The 24510-nt window shown below is 44.6% G+C and overlaps 1 protein-coding gene across 6 annotated transcripts in view; it reads right to left on the reverse strand.

Annotated features, from left to right (window-relative positions):
• Positions 1-24510, reverse strand: part of CDC14A (cell division cycle 14A) — a 137638-nt gene that overhangs the window by 70391 nt on the left and 42737 nt on the right. For 5 of the 6 annotated variants that reach the window (XM_005300895.5, XM_065554284.1, XM_024107337.3 and 2 more), the window contains one exon: positions 10566-10645. The exons of the other annotated variant lie outside the window; for it this stretch is intronic. In XM_005300895.5, the coding sequence (XP_005300952.2) occupies positions 10566-10645 (80 nt within the window). The remainder of the gene's footprint in view (positions 1-10565; positions 10646-24510) is intronic. 6 annotated transcript variants of the gene reach the window in all.

The raw sequence follows: 24510 nt of genomic DNA on the forward strand, positions 1-24510 counted from the left end.
TATTTTCCCTAAAAGAGCCTGGAAAATTCCTGTTTTCTGCACAATAGAAAAAATTCCACATTTTGTAAAATGTATTCCTTTGAGAGGTCAGGAAAACGTCAAGTAAAGTTTGAAACAGCAATTCAGTTTGTTTAATGACCTCTTCTCTACACCCTTCCCCCCCTCGCCCCCCGGTGTACTGATGGACCCATCTTTCTGAATATTCTCTTACCAGGTAAGTCTAATATCACAGTATCTGAAATCAGAATTGGAACTTCAATGGTCACACATAGGTTGTGATAGCATATCATTAGGATGAACGTGAAGTTGAGCTGAGAGGATTACAACAAAAATATACGAACAGGTTTTAAAAAGGAGGTTCTGGTCAGAAATACCTGGCATTGCCTTACTTGATATTTCTGCTCTCTGTGCACCTTGAGACAAAAACAGATTTTACCGTTTATGTTTTTATAAATCCTGGCAGTCTCAATCATCTGTGAGACACTTGAGCTTAATTCTTTTCTAGCTTATTCATAATCAACAGAATTGTTAAATAAGTTCCAGTTTCACAATCATTAACTATAGTTACAACGTGCAAACTAGACAACACAATTTGAGCTGCTGCACAAGTTTGCAGGGCTCACATCTACACAAACGTTTTTACTTAGAAGATGTGCAGATTTGAACATGAGTTCATTGAATATTTATGGCCCTCCAATCTCACTGTTCCCTTTTTAGTCATTTTTAAAAAATAGAACTGCCCTTTAAATCTGGAATTTTCTGCATTTAGTTTTTGTTGGAGAGAGAAGTTTTGTTTGTAAGTGCTTGCAATCTAGTTGTTTAGAGCAAAGCTGCACTTATTCGCGTAGATATTGTTTACATTTTTATTGGGACTTTCATTCCTAGACATCCCAAAGTACTTCACATATAATACACAGAGCATCACTGAAATGCAGTCATATCTGGGGTGAAGGGTAGACCCCAATAGTGCTACGTAGTGGAAACAGGAGAGGAAATTCAGGAATTTGGGGGGGAAACAGTTCTTTAAACGATCTACTCTTAAAAAGTAAGCCTTCTGCCTATCACAAGGAGGTCCCAATCATTCAAGTTTATGCATGTGCTTAGCTGGAAACAAGTAAGTAGTCCCACTGGCTTCAATGGTCTATTTACTTAATTAGTAAGAGCATGCATAACAGAGCCTGTGTGTTTGAAACGTACAGCAGCTGTTTGAATTCCAGTTCTTCCTGAATTTCCTTTAGTCCGATTCATTAAATTCCGTGTTAGGAATGAAGAAATATTGATATAACTTGACATCAGAGCAATAAATTAATGAAATGGTAACAAGCAGATATTTGCTACTTAATTCTATGAATTTATACTATATTCTGTATTTTTGTTGCTTGTCAGGTAATTTATTGCTGGCAGCCCGAAAGAACTCTTCCAATCTCAAGTGGCCAACTTGTTGCAATATTGTACACATTTCCCTTTAAAAAAAAAGTCATTACCAATTGCTATTTGATGCAGATCTGTAGTAACAGGTTTCAAAATATGAAAAATATTAATCTATATGTGAAGTATTAATGTGACAAACTATTAATGGAATCTGCATGGGACTTGCAAACAAACACAGTAATACAAACATCAGACTTCACAGATATTTATTCAGTATGCTTTACTCTCGTAGCACATTCAACTGAAAACAAGTCATCTTTCCTAAAAAAAAAAAAACAAAAAAACATGGACTTCTGCATATTGTCTCCTACCTAACTGCTTTTGGAGAGTTTAGTTTTGCTTTTTGCATTTCAATTGTCCTCAGTGTTTAAGAAAAATCAAAAGATTTTCAGATGCAGTTACTGTAATACAAATATATTTGGCTTTTTTCTTGAATATAAACACATGCACATTTCCATTTAAGTAATTTTGCAAAAAGGATTTTCCTGCTGTTGTAAAGAAAATCTTAAACTTCAAGGTTACAGTAGGAAAAAGGATGTCTGAATGATACAATGGGTGTTCCTTTTGGGGGGGGGGGGAGGGGGGACAGTAAGAGTTTATGCACTTTCCTCAGTAGCAGACCTTCAGAAATTAGAGGGTTTGGATATGATGAAAATGAGTCAGCCAAGAAAAAACAAACAAACACATCTCAAATGGAGCAGTGATGACTATAAGCCTCTCTGAGCTACTGCTTTGTCTGCAAGTTTGCAACTATAAAAGTGTTTTTATATATCTGGTAAAGGGTACAGTGATACTTTTCCACAATATTTTGCTGAAGCAGTCTTTAAATGAAATAACTGCTGAAGTTCTAAGCTGATTAAGGCCTTTTCAGGTCATTGAGCTAAATGAAACTAAATCAGTTTCTGAGTAAACATTTAGTGTCCCCTAAAGGAATCTGCCTATCCTGCAACCTCCAAACTATTTAAATAAAGAATATAGTCTTCTATACTCAAAAGACATTTAAAAGGTCATATTACCAGCTTCCCCTAACTAAAGAAACTATCTGCAGACGTGATTCAACAGCGATTCCTTAGATCATTACACTGAGAAATTCTGACATTTGAAGTCACTTGTACCAGGATAATCTCAATCATGAAACTATCATCATGTCAAACTATTTTTGTAGTGCAAGATTTGATTCAACAAGCACTGAACACCACTAAGACAACTCACAGAAAATGTATTTCCTTTCTTGGACTGACTTTTCCCCCTTGTTGAAAATACAGTAGGACCTCAGAGTTACGGACATCGTGAGAATGGATGTTGTTTGTAACTCAAATGTTCCGTAACTCTGAACAAGACGTTACGGACTTCAGACGGGGGGCGTTCCTGACCCTCCAGGCGCCAAGACTCCGGGTGGGGGGCTCTGGAGGGCTCAGGGCTTTAGACCTGGGGGGAGCGCTGGGGCTCAGGACTTCAGCCCCACAGCTCCACTCCTGCTTTCAGCCTTGCGGAGGGCAAGGTGCCTCATGCTCCAGCCCCACAGCTCCGTTCCCAGCTTCTGCCCTGCGGGGGGTGCCAGGGCTCCCCATGACTCCATTCCCAGTTTCAGTGGGGGAAGGGTGCACGTGCCGGGGCTTGGGGCTTTAGCCCCTCATGGGGGTGAAGTCGGGAATGGAGCCTCGAGCCCCAGCACTCCCCGTGGGTCTAAAGCCCTGAACCCTGGTGCTCCTGTGGGCCAAGAGCCCTGAGCCCCCTCCCGCGCTCGGAGTCCACCACCCCCCGAACCTGCGGCTACAGCACCCCCACCCTTCTGTGGCTGAAGCCCTGAGGCAGTACAGTATTTGCTGGGGGGGTTTTGTTTTTTGTTTTTTTTTTGGTGTGGTCTCCGCTGCTGCCTGATTGATTACTTCAGGTTCCACATGGTGTCCACGTTGACTGGTAAGTCCAAAGATATGAACACCAGAGTTGTGAAGTTCTACTGTATCTCTTCCTGCACATACAAAGACAGATCAGTTTGATCCATGAGATTAAATGTGAATGGGAAAAACATGAGCCAAAAATGAAAAAAATCGAAGACTGACAAGCTGGTAGCACCCTTTCTGGGACTGACTTCCCACCCCACCCAAGAGAAGTGTTCTTGGTATCTATAGGATGGCCTCTTCAGGATCTATTTTTTTATGTATAAATATTGCCCTTCCCTATATTTAATTTATTTATTTATATTTTCAGTCCCAGTCTCTCCCACTCTGTTGATAGTCCGATCTTTGGTGTCCATTCCCTGCCCTCTCCCACTCCCCAGGCTCTCAATCCATCCCCATCTCCAGCTGCCAGTCCATTTGCCAGGACCCCAACTTGCAGCTCCAATTTCCCTCTCTGCCTTAGCCTCTAATCAGCCCCTTTCCTCGCCCCCGCCCCCCTTAGGCAGGTCTCTCTTGTCTCCTCTGCATCTGACCCAGCATTGGCAGTCCGCACAGCTGAAGGCAGCAACTGAAGGAAAAATCCTGCTCAGCAAGGTGGAATCTTCAGGGAAATAAGCTGTGAAGCTCTAGCAAGTCTCTAGGGAGAATGTGCCTGTGATTTTTCAAAGGCTTATAACTTTGCCAAATATGGGTGGCCTTTCACAGTAACAACAGAAAGCAGCACATCCCTGATATAAAGCTCAAGTCCCTGCTGCAAAGCATGAAGTTATTAGAGCTTCTCAAAGAAAAGATCACCAGAATTTTTTAACACGGGCAAAGCAATGTGCTTTCCCCAAAGCCTTTTTGGAAACACCTCAATCATGTCAGAGACTGACACTCAGCATGGAAAATTTCAGCCCACATGGTTAAACTTCAGCAAAGTTATAAGTAACTGAAAACAGGGTCTTATGTTTACCCAACACTTCATGCTTTATAATAGGAAGCCCTGCCTATAGTACACATTAGGCACCCCATAGTTGAAATAATGTGTAGAGCAATTATATCTGATCTACTAAGGAGGTCATCATATAGATACCCAGAGGCATATTGAATGAAGTGAACTAGAGGAGCTGTTTGTCCCTTAAGGGAAGCTATAAAGTTACTACAGTTTCCATTCTGGATCATCTCTCTTGTCCACTCGGACATCTGGGATGTAGTAAGCATAAGGCAATTTATTAAGGCATAAGAAAGAATGAATTAAAAAGACGATTCCACAGCCCTAAATTTAGTAATACTTCTATTTTAGGATCACTGCTTGGAGAAACTTCATGCCAAAGATATTTCTGCAGAGGAATGCAGTTCAAGTCTGTAGTGCTTTATCAAATTGTCAGTTGATGACCAGGTGATAGATGCACAGATTTTCTCTGGGTAACTGACAGTCTGCTTGCGCAGAAGGTCACAAATGTATTGAGTTGCCTCTGATCCCTTCTGAAATCAGTTTATGTATAACTGGATATACTTCAATGATAGCTGATTAATTTGATTTACCTAGGTATGCTAGCTGTGGATGCTTTCAGGCCCAGCGGGAAGGAAATGAATATAGAGAGATGTTTTCTTGAATTGATTGGTTCTACAACAGTATTTTTTTACTGACTCTCTCAAAGTGGACATGTGCCATGCTTTTCCCTTTGGCGCTGCAGTTTTGAAGAAGAAAGAATGATTTCTTGTGAGTTTAATCTTGGTTACAAATGACTTTGTGATCAAAGAACTACTTTGTCCTCATGGATGGTATTCTAAGGCTTGTGTCTTCTAAGAGCAGAGATTTTTGAGACTCTTCTTGCCAAAACTATTGTGACCAGGAAGGATGTCTTCTTGTAAAATAAAATAAATAAATAAAATAAATTTAAAAACGGAGAATTAAATGCCATTAGTTTAAATGGATGGGTTACAAGAATTCATAGCATTGTGGACAGACCTCAACAGAAAAATATGCCTTTTGGTTTGGATAGGATGAGCTACCCCAAGGAATCTTGATACTACATATGATCCACTAGAGACCTGAAGTTTGGAAGACATGTAGAAGAGCAGGAGGTTCTATGAAAATAACTATGCCACACATTAGCTCCCAGACCCAATTGTCTGAAGTTGATTAGAACCAGATACATTTCAGAAGTGGGATAACCTTCTCCCCAACAGCCTATTTCTGAACAGAGGCAGGCACTGCTGAACTCATTTTGATTATTTGGACTGGAAAAAAAGTGTTGGGCCCCTTCCTGCATGTGGACTTCCCCTTAGTATTCTGAATCCAGGTCTTACCCACTGGATAAGAATAGTATTTTTTTCTGAAGTTAGAAGCTCATTTCATTCCTATCTTTACAGCAGGGTCTTATAGTTTCTTGTATTTTCCTGAGTGAGCACTTTCATTTGTCTCTCAGCCACTACCTTATCCGATTTGTCCTAGAGCAGAATTCTGTGAACCTGAAATTACAGAGGATTTGCTTTGGATAATTATCTGCTGTCCAGGGCTTAAGACAGAGTTGGCTCCATGGTTCTTACTGCCAGCCTCATAGAAGCCATTCGTTACAAACACCACTAGCTTCCCTAGCTTCTGTAAGTTAAATTCATCATGGGTCTTGAGAATCATCAGTTTTTAGGATGTTTCTGTCTGCAGAGTTTTTGGTTTGAATGGATGGGTCACAAAGGTTTCTTTTTGCAGAGGTTACCATATCTCTGCCACTACTGCATTGACTTGGGGACTATGATGACAGTACAGGTTCCAGGATGCTCTAGAATTTCAGCACCTGACAGTTAAACCTCTTTCCTTTGTCAGGAGTTTCCCACTGCTCCCTAATGACTTCTTCAAAAGGAGGAATGCAAGGGAATTGCAACTTGTTTTATAGTTTTGCAAAGGAGATATTTATCCTTAGATTTAGCTTGCTCATTCTCTCTCTCAGGTTGGATATCAGTGGCAGGCACCACCTTTCTCCATATGGATTTGGTTTGAATCCATACACCACACACACATGAGCATTTTTTAAAAAAAAATAAGAAATTGGATATTTAATTTAAAAATCAGACAAAATATTTTTCTTTTTAAAAATAAACAAATTTAGAATAAAATTTGAAATCAGAACAACTTACGTTAAGGCATAAACTATTGAAATAATTTGCTGCTGCTCAAGTTTAAAAGAAAATTCAACCACTGCATTGGTGGAAATCACTGGCTAAGACGTGGCTTCAGACGTTGCTGAAGTGCTAAACCATCTTTTCGCAGAATCAGCCTCTTCTGCAGGTGAAAAGCGAATATTTTCTTTATTTCTGTTTAATCAACTAGTTCATTCATTTGCTGAGAAGCGAACTGGGAATTGAAAAAGCAGAAAAGCTTGTTTTCCTCTACCAAACTATGAATAAAAACAAGGTGTGAGAGGATAAAGTTTACTAGTTCTAAAAACTTGAAGGACATGGTAACCCAGAATGAATCAGTTCAATTTCACTAACTACAGATATTTCCTTTGTTTAATAAATCAGTTAGTTTTAAATGCAAAAAACATGTACCTTGCATATTTAGTTTTATTTAACTAATAAAAAACATATTAAAATTGTTTGTGCATTTTAACTGAATTCCAGTTTACATCCAAATGCAGCTTAAAGAAATAACATGTAAAAAAAAAATCTTGTACATAAATACGTAATTTCAGACAAATGTAAAAATTAAGAAATCTGAATAAATGCAAGTTAAGGCATAGAATTGCTTAAATAAATGAATATCAATATAGTGTATCTTCCTGGTTAGCAAAAAGAAATACCAAGTTTAGTGTAAAGGCTATATTCAGTAGTTGTAAGTCAAGATATTTTAATAGTTATACCAATCAATGAAAATTAACCTCTCCGTATATACTCATTCATAAGCCGAATTTTTTTAGCAAAAAAGGGAAGCACCAGAGAAGGGGGTTGGCTTATGAATGGGTATAGAGAGGGAGAGGTGGGACACAGCCCCTCCCCTCCAACAGAGGGAGCAAGGAGAGACAGCACAGCCAGCAGAGCCAGAAGGGAAGAGGCGGGGCCAGAGTCTCTCCGCTTCTGGCCACGCTGCTCTCCCCCCAGCCTACGAAGCAACTGCAGCTCCAGGGCTGGCAGGCTGAAACCGTGCCGCTCTGCCCCGCCCCCCAGGAGCAGGCCGTGGCCGCGCCGCCCGGCCCGCCAGAGCACGTTGCAGCCGTGCTGCCCGGCCCAGCCCACTGGAACATGCTGCAGCCGCACTGCCTGGTCTGGCTTACCAGAGCAGGCTGTAGCCACGCTGCCCAGTCTACCGGAGCAGCTCCAGCCAGGCCAGAAACATTCTCCCCTGGCCCTTCCCAGATAAGGTGGGAAGGAATGGGATGGGGAAAGTGGGGGGGTCCTGGGCTAGGGGTGGGGTCATGTGGGGGGTGGTCACGGGGGTTACTCCCCTGACCCCCAGCTTCTCCCCTCCCAAAGTATTTCCCCACCAGTTGCTGTCCCAGCCTATCAGGGTAAGCAGCTGATGCGCCGGGACACTTTGTTTACTTAGGTTTACCTCCAAGCTTGCGGACGCTCGAGGTAAACAAACCATCTCGGCCCTCCGACGGCCTGGGAGCCAAAGTTTGCTGACCCCGGAATTATAGGGTCGGCTTATGAATGGGTCATAAAATTTTTCTATTTTTACTTATCCATCTTGGGGAGGTTGGCTTATAAACGAATGGGCTTATGATCGAGTATATACAGTAACTAAAAAGTCAGTTTCCTGCTTGCTTACTTAAATCATAATACAAGTCATTTGAAGTCACTTTGATTAAAAAGCAAAATCAATCCACTCTTATTCAAACATGCCTGGGGAAGAAATGTTCCTGCTTCTCCATCACAGGATTTTCAAAATCCTGAAGCAGATAGTGCTCCTTCCTTGATGGTGGCATTAGAACTTATGGAAAGAGGACAATCTGGTGCAATTCTTGGCTTTCCCCCCCTTAGTTTTTAGTATTTATTTTGTTTTTGTGAGGAGTGGGAGAGGTCATCATTTCAGTAGGACTACCCCCTTTTCTTGTCTCCATTTTGGGTTACAGTCAGCATCTCTTCATCATCCAATATATAAGTGGAAAGGAAGTGAAGGGAAATATCCCTAAGAGAGCATAGGATCTCTCTCTCTCAGTAAGGAGACTCCAAGAATGTTTGATTCCTTGCCAAGTGATTCAGTTATCCACTTAAGAATCTGGGATGATCCTTGAGCTTTTTCTTTTCCAGGTGAAATGGAATGGGGATTCAGAGAATTTTTTTTAAATACTTCTCCCTCACTGATGTCCTTGATAGATGAAGGAGGTCTGGTTTTCTTAGTCACAAGAACCAAAAAGGACTGAACCACTCTCAAGTTGTTTCTAAGAAAGCTTTGGCTCGTGTGGGGCAGGGTAGGCTGAGGCCTTAACAAATCCACGCTCTGAATCCTTTCCCTAGCAAAATAAGAGTCCATGGACTGGAGCGATTGTGGCAGAGCGCCCTTCTATGTCTCCTGAACTTTGGCTTGCTCTGTGTCTTCTCCATGATGGGAGAAAGGAAAAGGAGAGCATGAGCTCAGTGGGTGAGGCCATTTAAGAAACAAAGCTCCCCAAATTTCTGTCCCCTAAAGGATGAGAAAGGATTTTTACTTGTCACTCTCTCAAAATAAGCAATAAAGGCAGAAGAGCTGAATGCTGCCTTTTTTATACTACTAGAGGCAGAGAATGTATTGCAAGGACAGGAATGTGAAGCCTCAGAAACAGTATCTGCATCAACAGACGAGACACACTACCCAACTCACAAACTAGAGGGGAAGGACCAGGAACCAGAAAAATGCACTAGTTGGGACACAGTTACTAAGACTAACTACAAACTAGTTCAACTGCTTTTTCAAAAACTCATACTTCGGTCCACACATTTTGCACTTTCGATCCTGTGGATTTTATGACCAAGCACTGGCATTTCAATAAAAAAGGTACGTTTCTTTATTCAGGCCACCGAGTGCCTTTTTATTATTTTATAAACAGTGGCAGCTTAGCAGATTTTGATGCCAGCAGCTTAGCCAACTTTGTATATTTTTGGCAGATGTCTAAACACAAGGTGTGAACAAAACAGCTCTCTACTGATAAAGCTTTGATCACTGAACTGATGCCAAGTACTTTTAGCAACAAAGTCATCAGCAAGAGGTTTTTGTAGCCACAATGGTCCTCAGAAAAGCCTGTTACATCCAGCTATTCTAGCTTTCACCCAACTGTTTGTCCAAGAGCCTGATTCAGGCAGACACCAGCAGAGGGATGACAGTTTGATACTCCTTCACTGAGCAGTTGCAGGAGCTAGCACAGCGTACACTAGGCAGTCCTCTGGGCTGCCCTAAATTCAGCCCCTCTTTCAACATGCTTTATTGTTTTTTGCAGGCACACATGTCTGCCCTGAAAATGCCTCCTACACTGCCATGGAAGAGGCAGAGAGGTCCCCTTGCACCAGGGCAATTCTCTATGGGAGGAGGTCTAAGGCTGCCCAATGGCTTCTTCGAGCCAGCTGGCACATAAGCCTACCAGAGTTGCTATGGATTGTTGTGACCAGAAATGGGAGGGCAGGTGGTCCATGCAATACTACTGAAGTGTGGTCCACCTTATAAAAATGCTTGAGAATCCTTGCTCTGTGTTATGTATACACAAAGAAGAGATTAAAATCTCTTTAAATGCAAATTTCGATGCAAATTTACCTAAAATGCCTCAAGCTAATTTATTCATAAAAAACGGAAAAAACACCCAGTCATTAACTCTGAGCCTCAAATGTCCCCTTTAAAATGGGGACAATATACACTTGTATAAAATTAACGTAATTCATAAGTCTAGCTATACAGGCCGCACTGGAAGAAACTGATTGAGATGGCTTCTGTTACTTGTAAAATTCAGTGTATGACATGGAAAAAAATTTATCAGCAAGTTATAATCTTTCTAATAAATTAATTTTGAGCTACAATGTTGTCAGCCTTAATTAGTGGCTGATCAGCAGTGATTTTCTCAGATGGAAATGTGTCTTAAACACGGCTCTCAATCCATATGGACTTATTCTATCTGGGAGCAAATGTTTTCTCCAAAAGTCAAAGAAGAATTTCTTGGGAAGTAATCATTTTATAACCATAAGATTTTTACATCACACATTCATGACTTTGAAAATGCCTCAAGAAAATCAAGTTCTAAAGTAAAAAATTTCGACCAAGTAATATTTCATTTGCAGGCATACCTAAATGGAAGATATGGTGGATTAGATCCAGATAAAAGTGCTCTGTATGCTTCTTCTGGTGTTTTCTTTAAGTAAATTACCTGGAAAAAAAAATGCAACCAGTCATTAGAAAACAGCCACTGGATTCAACCGCAAAGTAGTCATGGAAAAAAAAATATCATCAAATTGTACGATGTATTTCTTCGGACATTGTAATACTGTAATCTGTATTTGTCATTTTAATTAGCATGTAATTTATTCCCTCACCCATTATTATGTAGACCTAATAGGATGTACCTAAACAGAAATTCGCTTCAACAAAAGTTACAAGTAAACAGAAATATTGTTTATAGATTATTGCAATCTAGAGGCACACCAAGGAAGACTCAATACAAAACTAAAATCAAAATCAAAGAGTAAACTATTCCTATGATTTAACCTCCGATTAGAAAATCCACGAACAGATCTCCATTCAGTGACTGATGCATTTCTTTCCTATGCCTTCACCAGCATAGGTTATTGAACAGGATGCTCCCAACTTCACCTCACAGAAGAGATCTCTGATACTGGGACACTCTTCAAAAATGCAGTAGATGTCAAGTTGAATGCACTTGCACCCTGGGGGGCCTGAGAACCTGCAGACTCATAAAATGTACAGATACAACCCAATAAAGACTGTCTAAATGCATTAGTAGAAATGGGAGCCCTGTCAGATCTATCCACGAATCATCTAGGAGATCTCCTAAGCCATTTATTGCTATCCAAGTAGAAAGCTAAGGCCTTTCTAACGCCCAGCATAGGGAAATAGGATTCCTGCTGGAACTATGAGTTTTTGGAAAAAATACTGGTAGATGGATAAATGATCAGGCGGCAGGTACAGGCGGATCTGCAAACTCTGCCACTGCTGCTATGGGAGCCTCAGCTGAGGTTGGCTGGCCCTGGGGAACCTGCTCTGACTCCATATCCATGTGAGGGGGCAGTGGGAGACTGTTGCCAATTGTCTGTCACCGATCGTCTGTCGGATGCCCCTGAGACCGACCTATGCCCCTGTAACGGGTGGGGAAATCCCCAAGGGTTCCAGAGTTGCTAGGGGGCTGGCCACTGGCCCTGGGGCCATGATGCCCCTGATGGGTGGCCCTGTCCTGCAGGCAGGGTCTCCTCCTCGCTATCAGAGCCGGAGGAGGGGGAGACTTGTCTGGGGGACCAGGACGGTGCCAAGGCCACCTGTCTACCTCGATCGCGTTGGCTCTGGCTGCGGACCTCCATTGAGGACCTGTACAGGGCGATGGCTCTTGGTGCCGCAATCCCAGTGACCGGCAGCAGCATTTGGCAGATCGGCGACAGTACCCCGATGATCTACGCCTTACAAGCAGTGCCGTTCCGTAGAGCAGGAGCAGAAACGGGAGCGAGAAGACCAACGTGTTGGAGACCGTCGATGCACCTGTGGTGAACCGTACTGGTGATCCGGCAACGGGGCTTCAGGGACTGGCGTCTTGACCCTCCGGAGCGGTGCTGTGAGCTGGGAGAGAGACTTGGGTGCCCTGGTGCCGTGGCGCAGCGGGTCTGCGCCAGACCGCTGGTAATGGACACCTAGAGCCTGAGGAACGCTGCTTGGAATCTGGGGACTGACGCCGGGAACTCTGCAGGCAAGCCAGCCTGCATCCGGGGACTGCTGACACTGTTCAGGCGAGCGCTGACAGGGCGCTCCTCCTGCGACGAGGAGCAGTGTCGCACTGATGGGGACCACTGAAAGGGTCCCAAGGCAGGTTTATTCCTCAAACAGGGCACCTCCATGGCTGGCATTGGCAGCACTGGCAGGGAGCATGGATAGCACTGCCAGGTGCCAAGTGCCTCTGCCACTCCCCAGGGTGTTGGGCGGGCGGGCCTTGGAGGAGAAAAGCTGCCCCACACGGGTCTTTGCTCGCCTCTAGCTCTCTCTTTCCCTTTACGGAATGTAGGAAACTGTCCTCTCCTGGCCCTTCTTTCTTGCTTTTTAGCCAGTACTGAGGCTGTGGTGCTGGGAGCAGAGTTTGATCTGGTCGTCTGAGGCCGGTGTGAGGGCCAACTCCATAAGGAGCGCTTGGAGACGAATGTTCTGCTCCACTTTGGTCCGCAGTCTGAAGCTCTTGCAGATGAGACACTTGTCGCTATCATGGGATTTTTCTGAATACTTCAGGCAGCTTCTATGAGGTTTCTTGCAACAGTCACAAGATTTGAAGCCTGGGGACCGGGGCATGCCCCGTCCCTACGCTAAGTCCTGTTTGGGACTAACAAACTATCGCTAACTCTACACTAAGGGGACTATAAAGCTATCAAAGTTTTTAACAACTATATAAAAACAGTTCACAACCAGCCACAGTTGAGAGGAGTGAGCCTGCTGAGGCAAACAGATGTTCCAGCACAGTCACTGGCGGTAAGAAGGAACTGAGGTGTGTGGGGGAGGGGGGGGGAGGGTGGCACCTCTTACACCAGTGCATATGCATGCCACTCCAGAGAGCACCAGAGCTGGTCCCCTATGGATACCACTATGGGAAAAACTTCCGGCACTGGTGCATAGGGCGAGCATACACACCTACAATGGAACGAACATGATCAAGCAGTTGAAGAAAATGAGCATTTCTGAGAGATGTGGGCCTCCCCCAGAAAATGGACACACTTGGAGTGTCCGTCACTCGCCAGTATAGCCTCCTGGCAAGAGAGGTAGCACTGAAACCTGGTGAACCAGGCATACCCTGCTGAACCAAGCTCCTGAGGGAAAAGAGAGGGAAGACTGTTCTCTCATTCTCATATAAACTCTAACAACCCTAAGCCAACTAACTTTGACAGAAAACGAGATCAAGAGAAAAGCAGAGTATGCTTTTGGCAGATACACCTGTATTCTGTCTTGGGCCAAGGCAGCACAAAAGGAACGGAGGATGGTGCGCCCACACATCCCAATAAAGCAGGGGTGGGCAAAGTATGGCCGGGGAACTCGCGCCAGGAGGCAGGGTCTGGGGCTTGCCCCGCTCCAGCCGGGGCGCAGGGTCAGAGGCAACACCCCGTGGCTCCCAGAAACCGCGGCAAGGCCCCGCTCCAGGGCTCCAGCCGGGGCGCGGGGTCATGGGCTGCACCATTGCCCCGCTCTAGCTCCTACACGCTCCAATGGCTCCCTCCAGTGCTCCAATGGGAGCTGCAGCAGGGGTGCCTGTGGACGGGGCAGCATGCAGAGCCACCTGACCATACCTCTGCCTAGGAGCCGGGGAAGGGACATGCTGCTGCTTCCATGAGCCGCTTGAGGTAAGTGCTGCTCAGAACCTGCACCCGAGCCTCTCTCCATGCCCCAACTCCCCACCCCAGCCCTGATCCCCCTCCCGTCCTCCAAGCCCCTTGATCCTAGCCCAGAGCACCCTCTTGCACCCCACACCTCTCATCCCCAGCCCCACCCCAGAGCCAACACCTCCAGCCAGAGCCTGCACCACTTGCCGCACCCCAACCCCCCGCCCCAGCCCGGAGCCCCCTCCCGCACCCTGAACTCCTCATTTCTGGCCCCACCACCAAGACCCCGCATCCCCAACCCAACCCCAATTTTGTGAGCATTCATGGCCCTCCATACAATTTCTATTCCCAGATGTGGCCCTCAGGCCACAAAGTTTGCCCACCCCTGCTATATAGCCTTGGTGTCTGCCATGGGGAGGTATGGGGTGCATGTGTGGGGTGAATGGGCACTGCTAGCTAGAAATCTTTGATCCAAGGTGTGAGAGAAGCATGGGCATCTGAAGTGGAGCACACATAGGGACACTACTTGAAGAAAACCAACTTTTAGGAGTTTTACAGGTATAAGGTTTGGTTATTTTTCTTCTTGACCACAACAGAAATGCATACTGCTGCTGCTTCAGAAAGGTTTGAAGCTAATAAATACTGAGTGAATGCTATGTTTAAGATTGCAAAACAGTCTGGCTTTGACCTCGGTTTTCACTCTCCCAGCTTCCTAAATAATTATTTGTTTGATGGATAAAGCTTTCCATGCCTGGGACCTTGCACAGGAACATGCCAGATAATGACATGCTAGCCACAAACCACCTATGAAGGAAATTCACAGCTGCACATTCTAGAAGGTTTTCAGAGGAGAAAAGGAAATCAGTAAAGCATCTTCCCCCTGGCCCACAATATCTACTTTATCAGTAGCTTCTGAACACATCTTTGCAGAGGCTGGTAAGTTTTCCTGAGAATTTTGCAAAGTAGCTTTAGTGCAATTTGGGGATATGCATTGCTTGAAGCAGGAAAAATCCAGACCTACAGTTGTGAGAGGAGTGAGGGACTGCCTGCTAGCCCCCACTTCGGAAGTAAACAGCACGTCAGGCTGTTGAGCTGACTGCTAAGATTAAGAGCAAGTTATTTCTCAAGGCTACAAAGTAGGACTAAGAAATCATTTATATTTTCAAGTTAGGGATGAGACCATTACAGTTCAACATAATGTTAGTATTGACAGATGTCTGACCATGCTTAGCAGTGAGTTATTATCCAATCACTTCACCATTATGCAGTTCCTCCCCACCCTTCAGGGTGGTTATGACAGTACCTCCCATAAGGCTTTATGGAAATATGCTTAGAATGTGTTTTATGCTACATATGCCATGTAACATATCTCAAAGGCTATGACCTACTGAATGTATTAATCCTATTTGTATGCATGTATCATTTTTGTATTCGAAGTTATGAATGTTGGCTGTGTACTGACTTGATTTCTAAATAACCTTAGTAGAGCATTTGGTCAGTTCCTGGAGAAAGGAATGTCGAAATTAAGTACCTAGTCAAGAAACAGTTAAAGGACAATGGATCTTGGAATGCTCCAATCCACATAAGAGTTTACTTGAGGACACTCAAGGTAGTATGTAAACAATGGATGCTACCTGTAAAAACGGTGAGTCGTGCATGGACAAGCTTTATACAGGGTAAAATGGATTTATTTGGGTTTAGAGCCCATTGGGAGTTGGGCATCTGAGTGTTAAAGACAGGAACACTTCTGTTAGCTGCTTTCAGGTAAACCTGCAGTTTTGGGGCAAGTAATTCAGACCCTGGGTCTTTGTTGGAGCAGATGGGTGTGTCTGGCTCAGCAAGACAGGATGCTGGAGACCTGAGCTGGCAGGGAAGACAGGGGCAGAAGTAGTCTTGGCACATCGGGTGGCAGCTCCCAAGAGGGTTTCTGTGATCCAAGCCGTCACAGTGGTTACTTTATTTTTATTTAAATTTAGGGCAACTCATGTAAATTAGGCTTTTTTGTACCGAGCCAGGGCAAAAAAATAATTACCACTGGAATCCCAATCCTAGAATTTAATCCAGTGTTGGTCAGGTCTCATTTTACACTTAATAATCTAGCATCAGGACAGAAATAAAACAAAGCCTCTCAATTAACTGTACAGACATGTCATGTGTTAGGCTACATGAGTTTATCAGAAACAAACCTTTTGTGATCAGTGTAAGGATGGGCAGGAATTTTCCCCTGAAACAGTAGCACATTCAATTTTAGGCACTCTCATCGTAAGAGAATCCTACAAGCAAGTTTGGCATTGCTAATTACACTGTATTACCTTACTGGAGCAGATAATCAGGTTCCTGCAAGTCAGGAATTGGGTTGCAGTTCTGCCTCAAAAAAATAATCTTTCTGAAACAGAATTTAAATAAATAGTATATTGGTGGTTTGGGAAGAGGATAAGTCCCTTAGTTTCAGATGACATTTGTTAGCACATATTGGATTAGATGCGCATGTTGGTAACTATCAAACCCAGCAGGAGAGAGGAAAGTTCACCCGTCTGTTAATGCAGCCCCAGACATCCTGTCCACAGACAGCAGGATAACACAAGCTGTGGTTTCATTGTTGACCTTCATCACTGGCTCCATTCCCTGGAATCGGCAGTGTACATAACTATCACTTTCCACAGCTTGCCAACTTAGATTGATTGCTACATTTTTCCCAACTGTCAATGAACATATTAAGAATTAGAATTCTGCAAGTATAAGAGACACTGGGGTGAAATCCTGGCCTGACTGAAGCTAATGCAGCCTTGCCAGTGGAGCCAGGATTTAATCATCTGGAATATACCAACCAACCAGAAAGAGTTAACAGAAGAAAATGAACAGCTCGTTTATTTGAAAGTATATTGCTATATTACTCTGCCTAGGATAGCGTAGTTTCCAGTGTGTGGGGGGATTGCTAGGCTGTGAGGTATGCTACTAGACTAGCAGTATATATCCCCCAGCAAAACGTATCTGGCCCTCAATTTATTTGCCAACGGATATGCTATGCTTGTGTGCTGGAGAAGAATAAGAGCTACTAGTGAAGAGAAATCACTTCTGGAAAAGAAGAGGTACTAAAATGTCAAAAAGCTAGAGCACTTATGCTGCAAGGGAAAGCTATTGCTGTACATTCCCACAGTTGACTGGGTGCCAAACATCACTGTTAATACAAAAAAAAAAATAAAAATAAAAAACTCTGAATGCTGGTTTTAATAGAAAAATTACAGTAATATTTTTGGATTCAAGGGCAGTTATAGAAGCCAATTTTCTATGAAATATATTATATACAATGGGTCAAAACTACTCATTTTATTAATCATTACACCAAAAATTTACCCATCAGCACTTAGTTGCGAACCAGAATAATTCAGAGTAGGAAAAATGTGCATGTGTTTCCATACCACACTTTCAAGTTTAATACATAGCTATAAAAATTCACTCTGTGATGAACTATGTAGGTCAAAGGATGCTTTTATACTCCTTAAAATTAAACTTTTTTTCAACATGAAAGTTACTCAACTAATCTATGAGAACCAATGTATCTCACTATTTTAGAAGCTATGTTTGTTTTTTAAACCAGAAGAGTAACTAGTGTGCATATGAAAATATTCCGTAATAAAGGGGGCAATTTTTTGGTTTACAGTCACACTGATGTAATAGACCAAGTAGTTATCTGCACATCAGCGATCAAAGTTTTACAGCATCAACCAGCCAAAGGAATGTTAAATTACCAAATTATTTTTCTAAGAGAATAACTGCATCCTGTGCACATGCAAGCCCTAGCAGCATATGGTGGCAATCAGAAAGTATTAGTTAGGACTGGTGAAAAGGATAGCTTGGGACAGGCACTCATATGAGCAGAGACTGCCAATTGTACCACATTGCATGGAAATTTTCCAGGGTTCTTCCCACTGGTACATTTTAAAATACACCTCTACCCAGATAGAACGCGACCCGATATAACACGAATTCGGATATAACGTGGTAAAGCAGTGCTAGGGGGAGGGTGGGAGGGCTGCACACTCCGGCGGATCAAAGCAAGTTCGATATAATGCGGTTTCACCTATAACGTGGTAAGATTTTTTGGCTCCCAAGGACAGCGTTATATCGGGGTAGTGTACTTCACTTGCTGCAACACTTGCATGTAGATTTGAATTCAGCGTTAACTATTGGAACAGCAATTTTAGAAAGTCCCGGATTAGAGAATCACAGTCTGGATCGGAGGTCATCTGCATGCTTGCTCAGCAAGGAGCACACACTGCCCTACGTAGGTCTTCAGCACTCTGGCAGGAGCTCTGCAGAGGCGCTTGATACCCTGCCTACTCCAGATTCCTTTACATGAGTTTCTGTGGTGGGAGTTCACTGTTTTACTCTCCATCTCTCTTAATTCAGTCTTCTGGTAATAGGGGATTCATAGACTCTAGGACTGGAAGGGACCTCGAGAAGTCACCGAGTCCAGTCCCTTGCCCTCATGGCAGGACCAAATACTGTCTAGACCATCCCTGATAGACATTTATCTAACCTACTCTTAAATATCTCCAGAGATGGAGATTCCACAACCTCCCTACGCAGTTTATTCCGATGTTTAACCACCCTGACAGTTAGGAACTTTTTCCTAATGTCCAACCTAAACCTCCCTTGCTGCAGTTTAAGCCCATTGCTTCTTGTTCTATCCTTAGAGGCTAAGATGAACAAGTTTTCTCCCACCTCCTTATGACACCCTTTTAGATACCTGAAAACTGCTATCATGTCCCCTCTGTCTTCTTTTTTTCCAAACCAAACAAACCCAATTCTTTCAGCCTTCCTTCATAGGTCATGTTCTCTAGACCTTTAATCATTCTTGTTGCTCTTCTCTGGACCCTCTCCAATTTCTCCACATCTTTCTTGAAATGTGGTGCCCAGAACTGGACACAGTACTCCAGCTGAGGCCTAACCAGCGCAGAGTAGAGCGGAAGAATGACTTCTTGTGTCTTGCTGACAACACACCTGTTAATGCATCCCAGAATCATGTTTGCTTTTTTTGCAATACCATCACACTGTTGACTCATATTTAGCTTGTGGTCCACTATAACGCCTAGATCTCTTTCTGCCATCCTCCTTCCTAGACAGTCTCTTCCCATTCTGTATGTGTGAAACTGATTGTTCCTTCCTAAGTGGAGCACTTTGCATTTGTCTTTATTAAACTTCATCCTGTTTACCTCAAACCATTTCTCCAATCTGTCCAGATCGTTTTGAATTTTGATCCTATCCTCCAAAGCAGTTGGAAAAGTGCTGCTTTGATCCTATCCCTCCAAGTTTGGTATCATCTGCAAATTTAAAAAGCCTACTTTCTATGCCAATATCTAAGTCATTGATGAAGATATTGAACAGAGACGGTCCCAAAACAGACCCCTGCAGAACCCCACTCGTTATACCTTTCCAGCAGGATTGGGAACCATTAATAACTACTCTCTGAGTACGTTTATCCAGCCAGTTATGCACCCACCTTATAGTAGCCCCATCTAAGTTGTATTTGCCTAGTTTATCGATATCGATGCTTAAGATTTGCAAGGAGTACTTCATTCCAACAAGCATAGAGGCTGCTCTCTACATTTGGGCCTCTACTATGTTGCTCTGTACCAGTACTGAGTAGTTCCTTTTAACACCATTATGGTAACAGAGGGGAAGCTGCTCCGCAGAGGCCAGCTAGAGCAGCAAATAATCCTGTAGCACAGGGGTCGGCAACCTTTCAGATGTGGTGTGCCAAGTCTTCATTTATTCACTCTAATTTAAGGTTTCGCGTGCCAGTAATACATTTTAATGTTTTTAGAAGGTCTCTTTCTATAAGTCTATAATATATAACTAAACTATTGTTGTATGTAAAATAAATAAGGTTTTAAAAATGTTTAAGAAGCTTCATTTAAAATTAAATTAAAATGCAGGGCCCCTCAGACTGGTGGCCAGGACCCAGGCAGTGTGAGTGCCACTGAAAATCAGCTCGTGTGCCGCCTTCGGCGCACGTGCCATAGGTTGCCTACCCCTGCTGTAGCATGTATCAGGGAGAAGGTGGTGGTGGTGGGGGGGAATAAAACACCTTAATCCCTCCAGAACCTGTCCTAAGGGCCGGCCCACTGCTGGGACTGGAGGAACTTCTGGGAAGGGGGCCAAGATGGGGGAAGAGAATGCTGGGTAAGGTGCAATACAGAACTATCCCTCCCCCTTACCAAAAAAAAAAAAAAAAAAAAAAAAAATTAAAAAGTCCTGAGTACCGCAGGTTAAAATATTAGTTAAAAAGCAAGGAACTTTACAAAACTATTCTTAATCACTATATCTGGGGGAAAACATACCTTTTTTTAAAGTGCCTAAAATATAACAAAATATAACCTGGTAGGAATCTGCCATGTCCAAAGTTTCCAGGGTAGACTAAACCTCTGAAAATCCACATTCTACTAAAAACCATTGGGGAAAAAAAAAAAAAAAGATTTTCTCCATTAAAAAGTATTTTTATAGTTGGTCTAGAAAGCTGTGAAACTATTAAGTTATCAGGTAACTAACCTTAGACCAGTTCATTCTCAAAATCATATTTACCTTTTAGCTTATTTTCAATGGTTTCTATGGAGACCTAAGTTTTCCACAGTTCTAATCTGTTTTACAGGCTCAATATTGTACTAAGAATCACAATGCACATCCTCAAGATGGCACTGAATGGAAAGTTACTGATGCAGTGACAAACAGAGCTAACATATTTAGAATATTTGTTTATTCCTGTTTAGAATATTTAGCTTTCCATGTTATGACGCATTATTGGGGGGGGGGGGGGGGAATCTTTGCAGCCTTGTTTTCAAATTTGAGATTCTGGCTCAGATTTGAATTTCCAACATTGTGGAGTTAGATCTGCTAACATTTTTGCAGTGCAATTTCTTTCCATTTTGTTGTTAGGTTAAGCAGTTTCATGCCCAGTAGTATCCACGACTCCTTCCTCTAAAAATCACTTTTCAGTAATATGGTTTATTAATTGGCTTGTTTTGCAAATAAGTATTTATAAATAGATAATGACCAATTAAAGTTTTAATATTTTTAAAATTATTTTTACAACGTCCAACTGTGTGCCAGTACTTAACAAAACAAATGGCTCTTGCTTGGGAGAGCTTATAATCTATTATTTAGAAATATTACTTGTAAAGGTATCAAACGTGGGAAGGGATGGCATGAGAATGAACAAGGGGAAGAGCCCTTCCCATCTTTGTTTTTCTTAAAACACATTTACAATGCAAAAAGTAATTGACAGTTACACAACACTAACCCATTTAGAGAATATCAGGGTAACAGTAGGGACAATGAAATGAGAACGTATTCTTCCTTACTACTTTAGTAAGTCTAGCAACAGGCATGTCGCTTCAATTTTGAGCTGTATCATGTATGTAGGAGGATGTATGATGTTCAGGGACCCCTACTACTACTTTCTGGTATATTCAAGTCTGGTTAAGTCATATGTAGTCCCTAACTTTAGGATATACGGTACATTATTACTAGACCATCCGACTGACTCTTATCTACACAATCTGAATAAATACCCACATAGAAAGCATTCAGTTAGCACAGATTATGTAATTCTATATTTAGAATAAAAGTTATCCTTTTTAGTTGGAGACAGAATTATTAAAGTGTAAAGAAAAAAGAATGGTTTGAACAGGATGACAAGCATTTTCCTCCAAAGGCTAGTTACAGCTTGAAAGGAGGTCACTTGTTGCATACTGCTTTAGTAATACATATAAATTAAGGATGGATTGCCCTCTATCTTGTGAAGAAACAAAATGAAAGATATTCAAAATGCGAGTTAAATTAATTTAAGCACAAACATTTAATTCTGCAACATTATGGTGGGTCTTTTTGCCATGTCTGAGGCTACAAAGGAATATAAACAGATCTTGAAAGTGAAAGTACAGCAGTCTCTCTTTACAGACCATGAACTGTGAAAATGTTGGTTCCCTAAGTGGGAAGCTTGCTAAATGATCCAAATATGGAAGTTTTCTTCACAGTAATATTATGTTAATTTTGAGGAGACAAATGAGCAGTTGCATCTTAAGAACTGAAGTCAATGCTAGTTACCAAGATTGAAATAATAATGACGACCAGGATAGCAGTGCTAAATGAAGGCATAACACATTATTTAGAGACAATACAGAGAGTATTTAGAAGAGGAGAATGAGAAAAGGAACCACCTAAACCAATTTAACAATTACTCTGGCTCTAAACTGGAGTCTTCAGCCAGTACTGCTCTTGGGGTATGTCTACACTGCAGGTGGGAGTGAGCCTCCATCCTCAGTAGACAGACTTGCACTAAATTGGCTCGAGTTAACATGCTACAAATAGCAGCACAGACGTTGCACCTTGGGCTCGCAAGCCCACCCAACACTTGGTTGCAATGGCAGATCAGTCACTGGGACAACGGGGGCCATGCCCAGGGGCCCCGGCCAATCGGGGGACCCTGGAATTGGGGGGGCTCCCAGGGAGCAGGACAGAGCAGCTTTTCCCCCTGCGCTCCAGGTCCTGCCGTGGCAGCTGGACACTGTCTCCTAGGTTTTATTGCCTGTTTCCTCTACAACCATCAGTGCTGGGGTAGGAGGGGAAAGCAAGAGAGAGTGAGGAGAAGAGAAGGGGAGAGAAAGAGGCAGGGGATTGGGAAGAGAAGGGGATACAGGAATGGGCAGGGAAGCAGGAGGCATTCCCTGGGCAGCAGCAGCCCCAGTAGGGAGGAAACCGCAGCAGCAGCTGGTGCCGGAGTGGTTGCCAGCAGCAGATGGGGCTCCCCATTACGCTGTTCTGTGGCCTCCCCATCCCACCCAGTAGGGTTACCATATGTCCGGCTTTTCCCGGACATGTCCGGCTTTTCCCGGACATGTCCGGCTTTTCCCGGACATGTCCGGCTTTTCCCGGACATGTCCGGCTTTTCCCGGACATGTCCGGCTTTTCCCGGACATGTCCGGCTTTTCCCGGACATGTCCGGCTTTTCCCGGACATGTCCGGCTTTTCCCGGACATGTCCGGCTTTTCCCGGACATGTCCGGCTTTTCCCGGACATGTCCGGCTTTTCCCGGACATGTCCGGCTTTTGGGGGCTCAAATCCCCGTCCGGGGGGAAATCCCCAAAAGCCGGGCATGTCCGGGAAAATCGGGAGGTCAGCCGGGCCCGCGGGGAGCCGGGGGAGCCGGGCCGGCGGGGAGCCGGGCCGGCCGGGCCCGCAGGGAGCCGGTCAGCCGGGTCGGCCGGGCCCGCGGGGAGCCGGGTCGGCCGGGCCGGCGGGGAGCTGGGCCGGCGGGTCGGCCGGGCCGGCGGGGAGCCGGGTCGGCCGGGCCGGCGGGGAGCCGGTCAGCCGGGCCCGCGGGGAGCTGGGCCGGCGGGGAGCCGGGCCCGCGGGGCCGGGAGCCGGGGGGTGCGCCGGGCCGCCGGGGGCCGGCAGTGCTGGGCGGGCCGGGGGTGGTCGGCCGGGGCCGGCACTCCAGGGCCCGAGCTGACCCAGGCTGGAAACGCCGGGAGGGGCCAGCCTGGGCCGCGCCTCCTCCCCCCACACGCCCCTTACCTGCTTCAGCCTTCCCGCGAATCAAATATTCGCGGGAAGCAGGGGAGGGGGCGGAGACTTTGGGGAGGGGGCGGGGTTGGGCGGGGCCGGGGCCAGGGCCGTGGAGTGTCCTCCATTTGGAGGCACAAAATATGGTAACCCTACCACCCAGGTACCACTGTAGGTGGATGGAGAGAACCAGGGAACCAAGGGGACTGGCTTCAGCGTGCATGCATGTCCCCTCACCCAAATATAGCAGTCAAACTACGCCTATGGCCTAGGGTTGCCAATTTTGGTTGGATATATTCCTGGAGGTTTCTTCATGACAACCTTTAATTAAATATTAATCTTTAATTCCTGGAGACTCCAGGTCAATCCTGGAGAGTTGGCAATCCTACTATGGCCCCAGGACTGGAGGAGCTCTAACTCCCTGCTACAGCCTCAGGGCTGGGGGAGCTCTTGCTTCCCGCTGTGGCCAGGGGCCAGGGTGAGGGGGTGGGACACAGAGCTGCTCCCGTCTTGGGGCCGCAGGGGGAGAGGGGACAGAAAGGAGAAAGATTGCGGAGCTGCAGTGTGGGGGGCAGAATGGGGCAGACCGTGTGTGGAATGGGGTAGGGCAGGCCTGCACAACATGCGGCCCACGTGGGCTCATTGTATGGCCCGCGGCAGTGGGTGAGGGAGGGGGGCTGAGGAGGCAAGCTACGAGTTGGTGGCTGACCTGTTCTACTGATCTGGTCTGGCTCCCCATCCCCTCTCCAAGGGTTGCAACTGTCTGGAGGTGCCTGCCTTCCATGCCTTCCTCATTCACACCTAATTCATTCAACAGGGCAACTGATTACAAAGTGGGGGGAAGATCTTATTCTACTTCTAGCAAAAAGACATTTTTCTTTTACCTTAATTATGCTACCTTAGGGGCCTGCTATAACATATTACCAAGGTTCAATACCACTGTTTCAGCGGGGCGGTGCTGGGTAAGGAGGGTTTGTTTCCGCAAGGCGGGTGGCGCTTGGAGGGGGAGGGGGGTGTTTCAGGGGGCTGGGCAGTGCATTTTCACAGGGCGGGCAGTGCTGGGGGGGTTATGTTTCAGGGGGCTGGGCGGCACTGGGGGGGGGTGCGTTTTGGCATGGCCAGGGGCGTTTTGCCCCTCAGCTGTTTT

The sequence above is a fragment of the Chrysemys picta genome, chromosome 8 (assembly GCF_011386835.1).
Source record: "Chrysemys picta bellii isolate R12L10 chromosome 8, ASM1138683v2, whole genome shotgun sequence".
NCBI lineage: Eukaryota > Metazoa > Chordata > Testudines > Emydidae > Chrysemys > Chrysemys picta.